Source organism: Manacus candei, unplaced genomic scaffold (genome assembly GCF_025592945.1).
Source record: "Manacus candei isolate 608988 ecotype Guabito, Panama unplaced genomic scaffold, ASM2559294v1 h1tg000060l, whole genome shotgun sequence".
NCBI classification, from domain to species: Eukaryota; Metazoa; Chordata; class Aves; order Passeriformes; family Pipridae; genus Manacus; species Manacus candei.
This window is the reverse complement of record NW_026138108.1, coordinates 9,376,816-9,389,942: the sequence shown is the minus strand read 5'-3', so window position 1 is coordinate 9,389,942 and position 13,127 is coordinate 9,376,816. Positions and strand designations below refer to the sequence as shown.

At 39.6% G+C, this 13,127-nt stretch overlaps 1 protein-coding gene across 6 annotated transcripts in view; it reads left to right on the top strand.

The window, feature by feature from the left end:
- Window positions 1-13,127, top strand: part of DENND2B (DENN domain containing 2B) — a 174,052-nt gene that overhangs the window by 69,164 nt on the left and 91,761 nt on the right. For all 6 annotated transcript variants that reach the window (XM_051803869.1, XM_051803867.1, XM_051803868.1 and 3 more), the window contains one exon: window positions 5,920-6,024. In XM_051803869.1, coding sequence (XP_051659829.1) covers window positions 5,945-6,024 — 80 coding nt within the window. In that variant the 5' untranslated portion in view covers window positions 5,920-5,944. The remainder of the gene's footprint in view (window positions 1-5,919; window positions 6,025-13,127) is intronic.

Sequence of the window (13,127 nt, the reverse complement as noted above, 5' to 3'; positions counted from 1 at the left end):
ATGTCACACCCAGTATTTGTGAAAATCCCTTCATAAAAGGTGAATGCAAATACACAGTAGCACTGGTCTCTTTGATTTTCATGTTGTTTCCCTTTCATTTGGAAGCTGTGATTGCTCTAGCAGTGCTAAGGGTAATAGAGGAGCTTAGTGATGAATTTTTACCTTTGGACTGTGGTGTGTTTCAAGTGAGGTCTGTTCTTTCCACCAGGTATTTTCCATTTTCAATTCAAGCTCCATGGAAGATAAATAAATAGGAAGGTAAAGGAGAGTGAGGGAGACAGATGAGGAAGGCACAACACAGGCAAGTGCATGAGCATCAGAAAAGGGAAAAGCATTTTAGGTGGCAGAAAAACAGGAAAGGAGGGTTGAGGGGGAAGTAGAGAGCTGTCCCCGCTCTGGGCAGTGTGCCTGCTTTTCACCTGCCTGGTTCTGCATCTAACCAGGACTGCCAGCCTATGCTGAGGGGAAGTAACTTCTTTCCCCTCCAATAAGGGCTGGAACATCAGTTTCCTTGTGGTACCAGTTCAGTTCAGTGAACTGCTGAAGAGTGGGTTGGCATTGCAAGGGTCAATGACAACCAAGTCCACCACTCTCTGTTGATTATACTGGGAAGTTTGTGCTAGAAGTAAACTTGTCATCTTGATTGGGAAGACTTAGCAGGCAGACTGCCCATTGACTTGATTGGAAACAAGCTGTGGATTGTGGGGAGGGAAACTTTGGATGAGACTGTGAAGTTAATACCAGTTAAAATCTGTGCCTTTTGCAGTGTCATAAGGACGAAAAGTTTGACAAACCCTATTCCTTTGGTTCTATTATCCACAAACAGAATCATCAAAATTGGAAGAGACATTCAAGGTCATCTCGTCCAACTTTCAACCCTAATCAACCCTAAACCATATCCCCAAGTGCCACATCCAGACACCTCTTGAACACTTCCAGAGATGGTGACTCTACCACCTTCCTGGGCAACTTATTCCAATACCTAACCACTCTTTCAGTGAAATTTTTTTCTAATGTTTAATCTGAACCTTCCATGACCCAAGTGAAGGACAGGAGAAATGGACTTTCACTTGAGTTGTGGAGAAGAGACCAACCCCCACCTCACTACATCCTCCTTTCAGGTAGTTGTAGAGAGCAATGAGGTCCCCCTGGTCTCTTCTCCAGACTAAACACAGCCTCTGCTCATCAGACCTGTGCTCCAGACCCTTCCCCAGCTCCGTTGCCCTTCTCTGAACACACTCCAGCACCTCAATGCCCTTTCTGAAGTGAGTGGCCCAAAACTGTACACAGTCCTAGTCACTCCCCTTGAAGACAGTAATTTCTCGTGTTTTAAGAAGTGCATTGGTGTCATCATAGTCTGTGTGCTGCAAAGACTGAACTTGGGATGAAATAGTTAATACTTTCTGAGTATCTCCACTCCAAGTCCTTGCTGAGCAGATCCTTTAGCTCTTCATTTTGGTTTGGATGGTATTGGGTGGCGAAATTTAAAGTGGTAAAACTTAGAGAGCAGATATGCCTGATAAAAGCACGTAGTTCTTGGAACAATGTTCTTTGGAGTCTCTACAGACGCCCTCTCAAGGCAGGAATCTTTAAAAATTTTATTGGACTTTCCAGTTCATCAGAACTGATGTTGTTCTGGGAGGACATAATTATCTATGTTACTGGAAGGGAGTAGGCAAATTGCCACGAAGCACCTTGTGACTCCTAAACAAAAGCTTAACTATACAACACCTCTTGAAATGTGGGTGAGCTTCCCTAAAGCACTCAGAAAAGCATATTAACATGCTAAGCTGAATTCTCAATGCCTAGAGACATTCCGTTGCAGCTACTCTTAAGAGAAAAATAAGAAGACCGAATCGATTATTAATATATTTCTGAGAGTTTGTATTTGTTATGAAGTACTTTTTCAAAACATGAGTTTGTTTTAAAAGCCTGTAGTTCTTCCCTGTTATGCCTTCCTGTCTCCAGGGCCATATGGATAGGAAGGGACATTGAGCACAGTACTAAAAACAATGAAACAAGACCCCAAAAAACAAACAAACAAAAAACATGCATTCTGTTGAACAGAATAAATTGCAATTGAAAAGTCCCCTTCTGCTCCTGTTATTTTAACAGAATGGAAGATGTCATGATTCAACTTATGACAATGTTTTCTCTAAAACATGTTGATCTGAGACACTTTATATAGACACTACTCAAGACATCTGAGCCTAGACATGAATAACCAGGTTCAGGGTATTCATTCACTTTCCACAGAAGGAGAGGGGGGAATCAGTTCTTGGAAAGCGTTCACTGATGGACACAGGGTGTATTAGAAAGCAGAAGGTTTTCTTGAGACCTTAGGAGGATATAAGGAGTGAATAAAGCACTCTTGGTTGCTTTGACTTTTCAGGTGCTTACTCCAAGCCTTGCTCCCATTCACTTGCACTGTTGTGGGACTAAGAATGGGTGCTTCCAAAGTGCTGGGATGCTTTAGGAAAATAAGAATAATTTTAAACTGCAGAGGGGAGGACCATAGGATTTACCCCTCCTCTGCTAACATTTGTTAATGGAATTAGAGATTCAATGTTGCCTTAAGGTTTGTTAGCCCAAAGAGTGATGGCTTTCAGTGCCTCATCTGTCCATTAGAAAGCTCCAGGCCACACTTTAATTTTAAAAATATAAGGATACTCTTAGGACCAGGGCAGGTGGTTCATAAGGATTATTCTGTCATTGGGGTTTCCTGCAATGACAAAAATCTGTGAGGAAATATCTGCATTGCAGCAGCCATTTTTCAGTCAGGATGCAGAACCCTGACTGGCACGAGCAGTAGATCCCATATTGCCATCACACATTTTTTTTTATATTTGTTACCTTTTATATTTATTACCTTTCGAATCTGATAAATGGTTTGTGGAGGTTTTAGGCAAAATTGATGTAATAATGAAGAATGCCCAGATTTTACCATCTAGGCTCACTAAATTGCCAATTTGAGAGCTGTCCCAGTGAAACTAGTGAGACCATGTCTGGAGTAAAGCACAAACTATGGCTACATAAGGGTTTCAGAGGAATTCTTTAAACTTTGTCTAAAAATGAAGAGTTCTGTTGTATTTGTAAATATAGTTAGATGGTTTACCAGGCAATGTGGAATCTGTGTGACATGACTATTTTTGGATATGTTTTTAGCAGTATGTCACAATACTTGAGAGACTTTGGTTTTCATTGCTCTGTGAAGAATAATTTGCAAACACTATTGAAGAATGCTCTCACCCAAGCCCAAGGGATATGATTCTTACCATTCAATAAACTTGCAGGGCTGTCACACTCATTTGAAGACTCTAAAATAACTTGCTACAAGACCATAAAATTTGATTTAGGTTTCTTTTCTTTGTCCCTCTTTGTTTTGGGTTTTTTTTTGGGAGGGGTTGGGGGCTGTATGGAGGATTTTTTGGAGTGGTGGTGGTATAAACCTTTGCTTCCAGGCACCTCTGTAAATTGTTGATTGAATACTTTTCTACCATGTTCAGGTTGTTTGCATTTTCCCTGCATATGCAGCATCACCTGCAGTAAAATATTAATCCAAAATAAGCATTAAAGAAAAATTACATGTAAAAGTCATCTGATAGTACCATATATACAGGAGTCTCAACTGCATGGGAAGAAATATGCTTATCTCACTAAATTTGAAATATCTTGTGAAATTGTCTTCTAGAACTCAATTCCTCTTTTGCTGAAAACAAATCAGTTTGGCCTATTTGACATGCAAGGTAGCTTTGAAGTGTGAGATTTAAATAATAATTGTTTTAAAATATTGACCACAATGATATTTATCAAACTTTGACATGCTCTTTTTCCATTGAATTTTGGGTATGGGAAAAGTGGACTCTTAGGAAACAACAACTACTATTTTTATTTTTGTAATATGTTGGTCAGTATCCCATCTTTTTGAGGGTTTCTTGAGCTCATTTTTGTCTTGCACAGAAAAGGAAATCTTGGAAAATTAAGGTAACTCATGCATGCTAGCAGTTATTATTTTCCTTATGCCACGTCTCTGATTTCTCTCTTATTAGTTTTTAATATGTGATTTAGACAGATTTAATGCTGTAGAAGTATTGAAGTGGAAAGTGAGTGGAAAACGTTGAAAAAACTGCTTGCTCCCTGTGGAATGTACAGTCCTAGAAAGCTTGGCCAGCATCAGCAGGCTTCCTTTCTTGTCCCAAGCAATCCCTTTTCCAGTCGGAACAGGCAGTTCTGTAACAGTCCTGTTATCTTGATAATGTAACACTAACAATAACAATGAGACGCTGGAAGAATTTGGGGAGCTTCAGTGTAGAAAAAAATGTTACCAACTGGGGAAAAAAATCTCCAGTTAATCTGTGAAAATTGATACAAGACAGTGGAGAAGGACAAGTAGACCTGGAGTCTGTGGTCAGCATGATTGACTCTGCCTCTGGAGCTGCAATCTGCAGGAGATTTTCTGACTGTATTTGTTCGGAATGAAGTGGTTTAGAGAATGTCCCTTCACTGCAATGGCTTTGTTAGTACAGGGATTTTTGTGTGTTGTCAGTTCCCAGCTTGCTTTTCAGCATCACATTACAGTGGCTTCTCAAGCAGTCTGGACTTACTGTGGGTTTGAGTAAACAAGAAGTTTTGTAACACTCCTTATTTTTGCATTAGCTATGCCATTAATGGTCGTAAAAAATGGTAGCTCTGGTCAGACCCTGGGTGGCAGTGCTGTAAACCATGGTAGATATTTTAGTTTATAAACTAAGCAGCATCTCAGAAACCACCCAGAGTGGTGCCAGCAGAGCTACAGAATCCTGGATAAATGACTCCTTCAACATCAGATGGAATAAGTACTGTTCTATTTCTTTCTCAAGGGACTCTGTCGGCATTTTAGGAATCTTATCATGACATGGAAATACCTTCCTCCTTCATTTTGCAGAATATTTCTCAAGAGATTACAGTGACAGAGGAAATGGCCACTAAGAGCTGTGGTCTATGCCAGAGAAACATGGAATATAGTCAACAGAGGAGCATGATGTTGGGGGTTACCACTTTTGCATCCTTTGGATTACATCCTGTCCTATATCCATATCATCATATTCTCCCTTCAGTCACATCATGACATTCTTATTTAAGATAATGGGATGAAAGCAAAATAAATCACGGTACTGGGCTGCTTCTTTGCCAAAGTGAAACAATGTCAAGAAGACCCATCTTTTGGGCATTTAACTGAATATACAGGGCTGAAATTAAATTCACAATTTTTGAGATTACCATATTACTAAAACATAGCTAGGCATTGCTAAAGTTTCATTATATTACTTGAGGTTTTAAAAGTGTCCTAATACAGTTTTACTTAAAGAATCTTGAGTCTAATAGAGAAAACCATTTGTGATACTTTCACACCACAAACAGATTTGAAAATTATATTCAACAAATCCACTATTGAATAAATTTCACTATTAGAAAATATTTCCATAATAGAACTGCATTTTAAAATTGAGAAAGCTTTCTTCATTCCTTGGAATAGCTTTTGTGTGGTCAAAATGCCAGTCATAGCTATGGTATTCGCAAGTATCACGCAGTGCAGTTACTGGGTTCTCCACATACACTGATGGATGGAAGAACCACACCAAACCTGTAATATTTTGTGAACTTGGTATCAAGCTCTGTTCATCAGACAGGTCAGAACCTGATGGACACACCTAATTCCCATAAGATATTTCCTTTATAGCACCGGGCTCTAATAAATTTGGCTGTGGACGTGAAAGAGCAGCAGTAGAGAGGTAGGGTTTAGTTTCTCAGGATCATAACCAGACTGATTGCATTTATAGAATGAAAAGCAGCCTAGAGTTCTGCCTTTACACAGCATAGTAGTTCTAGCAGCTAATTTTCATTTGGGCTTGTTGAAGCTTAATTTTTTTCTTCTCACAGATATCTACATTTCTAGAAAGCAGAAATGACCATGACTGCCAACAAGAATGCCAGTGTCAACAGCAGAGCTGGAGGGAGTAAAGTGCCCCAGGACACTCTGGATAGGTAAGTGGTGAACTGCAAGATTCTGAGAAAGGTTTGTCCACGTTTGAAACAAATCTCTTGTTCAAAGGTTGGCCTCTATTCTGACACATCTCTTGACTGAGAGAAGTTTTTTTGTAGGGGTAGGAGGAACTGAGGTATGAGGGGAGGTCTGCTTCTGGTGTATTTCTGTTGGGCTGTTGCTGCTTTCCGTCTGGTTATAAGGAAGGACCTGTGTGGAAGGTGCTATGTAGACCTCAGGAGATTTGGGCTAAATTTCTCAGCCATGTGACTACATGTCAACCTCCAGTTTGTTTTGTATTGGTTTCTGTCACGTTTTCTCTGCTGTATCTGCTGTCACAGACTGTGGTCAGACTGTCTCCTGTTGCAGATCAGGCAGTGAGTGGGAAAGGGCTGAATGTAAAGTACAGGGCACATCTCTGTTGCTTTGCTTATTTGTCCTTTCTATAGCATTAAAGCAGTTTGCAAAGTAGATCATTCACAGTTAGGGGAAAACTGTAGCCAAGGACACCTTAAATCCCCAAATCTGGCAATCCTGGGGAAATCAGTCTTTTTAGACTAGATCAGAAATCAAAGTGCTCTTGCAAATTTGGTATGTTTACTTCTGGCTAAGAAACACTATCCTAATAAAGTTCCAGTCCATGAGAAGGATGTGACATGGCTGCATGCAGTGCTGCACATGCCTTTAAATAACAGACATGTTTCACTCATGAATTGGTAAAGTGAAAATGCAAGAAGGGTAGAGTGAGTTTTTGCTCCCTTGTTCTCTGGTTTGCATTGGTAGTGCTTTCAGGATAAGAAAGGACAAATTTTCTTTGGGCAACTCTGCTTTGGAATGTTGCTTTGATATGCAAGTAAGCAAATCACATGCAGCCATCAGGTTCTCCTATCCATGTCAGAAGGAGTCTTGTTCTCAACCACAGCCTTTACAAAGTAATGCTGACTGATTCAGCCCATGGCCTTCATGCAGGACAAGCTCACCAGCTCCTCTCATTCTGGGACTGTCAGCTGTAAACTCTGCATTTAAATCTGCAATCCCACTGTGCAGCCTTGCTGTGCTTTGACCAGGAATGTTTAGACAACTATTGAGTTAAAGAACCATTGAGTAAACCACTTCATCACAGGAGCAAAGCTCTAGACTTTGATTGTCAGCTAGGTGAGCAGAAAACCACACAAACTGTGCAGGGCCTTTCCTAAAATCCATGGTATGTCTGTTGACATATCTCCCTGTCCTTTCTGTAGCATTTTGTCTAGCTCTCCAGGGGATTCTTGCGTGATCCTATTCTGTTTTAAGGGACTATTCTGTACTATGTTACACAATAACATGCCAGTGACTTAATTTTCTTGTGTTTTGTCTCAAAAAGACTTTTACACTGTTATAAACAGCACAGAGGAGGAATAACTTGCCCCTAACCTTATAGAGTCTCCATACTGCAGTAATGCCTTTATGTTACACATCAGACATGGAAGCAAGGAAGATGCTCTTTGCCATAAAAAGTTCAACAAGTAACTCTGTAAGGCAGTAAGTAGGCTGCAGTAAAATGAGTCTGTGCCCAGACATGAATGTTGTAGAGGAAAGAAGCAGTGGAGGTCCTATTTATTTGTTGGACACTTTGGGATAGGGGTGTGGGTTGTACCCATGTCAACAAAATGCTCCAGTCACTTTGTCCAGGCCAGGTGGCATCTGTTTTAACCATACCTGACTTGGAGTCCCACACCTGATAAGCTGTACCACGGTTGTTCCTAGCTGACAAAAGTACAGCATGTTCACAGAAGGATTGTGCTGGGAGAACTTCCCTGTTTCAAATACACTAGTGAACACTGGGATACAGGTGAGGGGATCACAAAATTACTGTTTGATTTTGTTCACTTGAGAATGAAATGTCAGAGGCGAAAAGTCCCTGTATTGCAGCTGCCAGAATAGCTGGTATAGATGGAGAATTTCAGATAGAGAAATTGAGGAGAGTTGGCTTTGATCCTAGAGGGGAGCTGCAAGTCAACTCTAAAGTGTTGTTGAATGCTGGCTTGGTTTGTCATACCTGTTGTTGTATTCTGAACTTTTCCAAGCACAAACAATAGAAAAAAGAAAATATAAATTATATTCTGAGATTTTTCAGGATGGAAATAATGAAAAATGTGTTTTTAGCAGTTTTCTGTTTTTATTTAAAGGAAAACTTCTTTTTAATGGCACATCTCTGTTTTTCATTTAGACAATCTGGGTTTTTTTCTCACTTTTAGTCCTTTCCATGGCTGACTCTGCATTGCCTTTTTTATCTAATAACTTATTTCTCTCTTTCAGCTCTTTGCCACACCTTCTTCCCACTTATCTACACATATCATTGAATCACAGTAATCCCAGGCAATTTTCCTGAGTTGGATGAAATGGATTCATCCTGATTACCAAGGGATAGGCTGGTCTACAAAGTAGCAACGAGGTAACAATGAAGAGCCTTAAATTAGAACCCTGACCCTAATCCTGTCTGTGCTAGTGACCTCCTTTGTGGCATTGTCACATCCTTCCCATGTCTAAATCTGTCATCAGGTTGATCTGCCTTTTTTCTTGCTGGTGCTGTTCTCCTTTTGCTTTTTAAAATGTGCAAATAGAGATAACCAGCATCTATTCTAGTGGTTCCTGTTAGGCAATATTATGCTGTGTTGAAACTCAGCAGAAATGGACTTGACATCCATGTACACATCCCAGTTTGTTAGTTTGTGTGTTTGCCATCTCTTAGTACAAAACAGTAAAAACATAAAATAAAGAGGGCCCAGAGTGGCTAGAGGAATTTCTAGAGAAAAATTCATATGTGGATACTAAAAACAGATCTCTGATGATATCTGGGATTCTCAAGCTGCTTATCATCCTTCCATCAGTGCATACAGATTGGTGCTGGCAACTTGGGTCTAGACTTTAGCAAAATTTTGGACCAAGTGTTTTGTTTTAAAATCTTTTGCATTCTGAGTAGCTTAGAAAGTACTGTGGGATACTAAGTTAATGGATGGTAACTGTCAAATAAACTGTCTTTCCTTATCGTCATCATCATCTGTTTTGATTAGGATTTGTCAGGAAAAGATTTTTTAAGTACAAGTGTGAGCCTGAAGCTAAGGAAAATCTTTGAGTTGCACTTGCACAACAAGTGGGGAAATGAATAGGTGGTCATGCACCATTTCTACATCCATTATTTTACCTTATGTAATCTTCTTCACCTGTCTTCGAGAAACCCTGTAAGAGGATGTTATTTGAGTCAACCACGAGGATTATTCATTTTAGTCAGACTCTAAATCAGTGGAATAAGTCCTGGCATAATAAAAGTTCAAGGCTTTCAGGATTTATTGCAAACATGTTCAAAAATTTGCTTAAACTGAACAGTCACTCTCTCTGCTTGGTATGGAATTTGGCTGGACATTTGGAAATCTGCAAATGTATTTTATAGTTCGTGGTAGTAGAGTTTCATTTAGTGCTGATATTGGTGCAACATAGGTGTAATTATCTCCTGGTGGCTATGGCATATTTTTAGTGTTATTTTCTTGTCAGTCCTAGTTTTGGTGAGGTTTATTGTTTCAAGACTGTTCACTTGGACTTGATCTCAAAGGTCTTCTCCAACCTGAATGCTTCTATGATTCAGTGACGTAGTATCACCAGCTGGTTCAACCTTTTCTGATTCATTATGGGTCAGAAGCAAAGGTCAGTAAAGTCTGTAGAAGTGTTTCTAATTGCTTTGACTGTGAATTAGATCCCTGTACATCACAGATTTAAATTTTAATAATAAAAGTCCTCAAAAAGAAAGTGCCTACAAGTAAACAGCAAGCATCAAGATTCTTGCAGTAACTAAGATTCTCTTGGTCCTCACCAGGATGTGGATTCACACGAACCACCAGAGCCATTTTTTCACCAGATTTGCGTGAATGACAGTTTAGGAAATGAGGGAGAGACAGAGGAGAGCGAGGACATTATTTGGGAGGATAACTGTGAGTCTCTCCTGAGAAACTGGTTGTGGGATTCATGGGTTTCTGCCATAAGTATAGGGGGGGAAAATGCTTGGATTTGAAGAAAGCGAAATAAATTTAATTTAAATAAATAAATCCGCACTAATGCATTGTTTCTGAACCTACTGGAGGTTCATTCACCACTTGTTACAAACAGAGGTTTTTGTGTGGTTTAGGTGAGACAAACTTGACTGTGGATAGGAAAACTGTGGAATGATGACAAGAGTGGTTGAAAGTATGGAACATTTTCACTACAAGGCAAGAGTAGATTGATTGTGACTCTTCATCCTAGAGAAGAAAGGGTTGGAGGGGAAGAGGAAGTAATAGAAATCTCTGAAATGATATATGGAACAGTGAGGATAAATAGGGGGGAAAAACCTCTTTCTGTTTAAGAACTGACACAAATCAAATAAAATTAGAAGACAACAGGTTGAAAATCAGTCGAAAAGAAGGCACTTCTCTGCAGCATGTTTTTAAACTATGAAACTTATTGCTATGGGATGTTGCAGTTGGACAAATTCATGGAAGAAAAATCTTCCAAAGCCTTTTAGTCACAGAAACAAAATCTATGAGTCAACAGACTGTTAAGCTGGTTAAGTTGCACTACAGCTTCTCCTGTCCAGGCACCTGCTAACCATCATGATCAGTGACTGAGCCTGCACCAGGAATGCTTTTTGGGTCCAAGCCAGTGGGGACATTCTGATGTTTTTTGGAACAAGAACCAATTACAGGAAGCAAATTGGAGAAATTGCAAAAGGGTTGTTACGCTTACAAAATGAGACTTTCTGGCTTTCGGTGAACTTCAAGGGCACAACTTTAATCCTTCCTCCTGAGTCACTGAGGTGAACGCCAAGGAACAGAAGGATAGGAAAGCACCTTATGTGTAGCTGAAAGTGCCTTCTTGGCAGTTCTGGCAAGAAGCAGCTCTGTGAAATCTTCTTAGCTGTTCGAGAAGAGACAAGGGAGCCCAGAGCATGCTTGAAGCTAGTTCATGACCCTTTTGTATCAAATGACTACTTGGTTTGATTGCACCATAGTTAAGCAGATCAGTGTAACTCTGAGGACACATTAAGAGAACAGAAGTTAAAGGCATAGCAGTGTTTGTAGCTCTCTCTCCTTGCAATGTGACTTGTTTTCCCTTAGCAAATGATTTAGTATTTATCTGAGGTCTTTGTGTTTTATGCAGAAACTTAATTTTAATTAATTAATTAATTCATGAGGTATTTGTCCTAATCTAGTGTTTGCTCCAGTGCAAACAAAGGTAACTGTAGAAATGGTGCTACGACCTCTGACTTAAAAATCACCTTTACACTATACTGTATTAAAACAGGCCTATAGTTATGTCTATGAGGTCATGCTCTACTTAAGAAAATACAGGTTTCAAACTTGTACTCTATATTGTATAACAGAGACAAGGAGAAAAAAATTCTAAACAAAATAATTATATATTAATATATCATTACATCTGAATATTGTAGCTTAGTTTGAGATGCTAGATGCAACAAGGACCAGAGCTGAAAAGGGTTTAGAGTAAATGTGGCTACAGAACTTCTGTAAATCATTCCTTATGTCTTTATCTCTGGCTGATATACCATCTCTTAACTCTTTATCTCAAGGCATTTTATACATTTCTTACCTGCTGCAGTATACTACTGGAGTACAGGAAGAATTTGTTTTTAGAGGAACCCATTGATTTACGGTTTTTTGTCTGAGAGTATTGAATCAGGCATAAAAAAATTCAGATTTTGTTGATACAGGTTTCTCCCAGTGTGTTTGTAAGTGACAGAATTTCTCTTTGTCTCTAATATTTTCTGTGGTGCAGACTGTGCCTTGTGTATGAGTCCCACCTTGGAGACTAAGGGAGAGGCTTTTGAAAGCTTATACACATTTGTATACCATTTACAGTGAACAAAGATGAGATTCTCTGCAACTAAGTGTTGTAGTAGCATGATGACTTTGGTAGTATATATAGGGGGACTGCCGTGATGAGCTAGAACACCTTTCTAGTTTAATGTCTCTGGGCTCAGTTTGGGAAGATAGACAAAGCAGAAACCAATCTTGATTCCAGCTGTGGAAAAGGATGATGTCTGAGGAAAACTACTCTCAGAGGCCGTGTGTCTGAGGAAAACTATGTCACCAGAATCATATGAGTTTCAGTGTGGATTGGATTTTGTGATGTGGGCTGTTGTCTTTCCACCCAATCTGAATGGGAAAGGTGGTGTCCTCACTGGAGGGTGTTGGTGGAGGATGTTCTCCAGCTGAGCAATCATGATTTCAATGGCACAATAAGCTGAGGGTGCTGATGTCAGTGGGTGGTATAGCAAGACACCAGAAATTTGTGCTAACTAAGGATTACATCTGCAAATTGCTGTGAGCGCAGAGTTGCAGGTTGCAAAGTGTCTATCCTAATAACTGTCATAAAACTTCTTTCTAAATACTTTTAGTTGAATCTTTGAACCAAATATACTCTTTACTTGGTTAAAACTGGAATCTGATATCATGAGTTGCATCTTTCTCCTTGCTTGGGAAGAACTGAGCTGGGTACCCACAAACCTCTAAATATAGGCTCTGTTTTTTATCTCCCAGCACTGTGTGAGGACATTCCTGCTGTCACTGACAATTTGTCAGCCTCATTAGCCTGGCATATGCTGAGATATGTTTGCACTGGCTTTGTGGCTCAAAACTTCTTCCTTCTTCAGAATGTAGGTTAACAGGACAGAATTTAATTGGCGGAGCTAGCTTGCCTCCAGTGAAGGCAATAGAGATGCACCACATAAATCAGATCTGGACTAATATAACTCTAGAGATACCTTAGGAGTGTTTCAGATGAATTGTTTACAATTCTTTATTTATCAAATAAAATAGTGACTGACACTGTTTAACAAAGTAAGCCCATGGAGTAGTGTTGTGTCCAGCTTTATTATGAGTGGAGGAATTATTTGTTGTTGTTATTCATAGGTAAAATTAAAATTGGAAGTTCATAGGGAAGGCTCCTCAGGTCGATGCATTAACTTGCTGCTAGGTAAACCAGAGGCCAGATCTGAGTTTGCATCTGAAGGCAGAAACAATCTTAGAAAGATCTTAGAAATTAAGAAAACTTTTAGAGAAATCTTTGGTGAAGG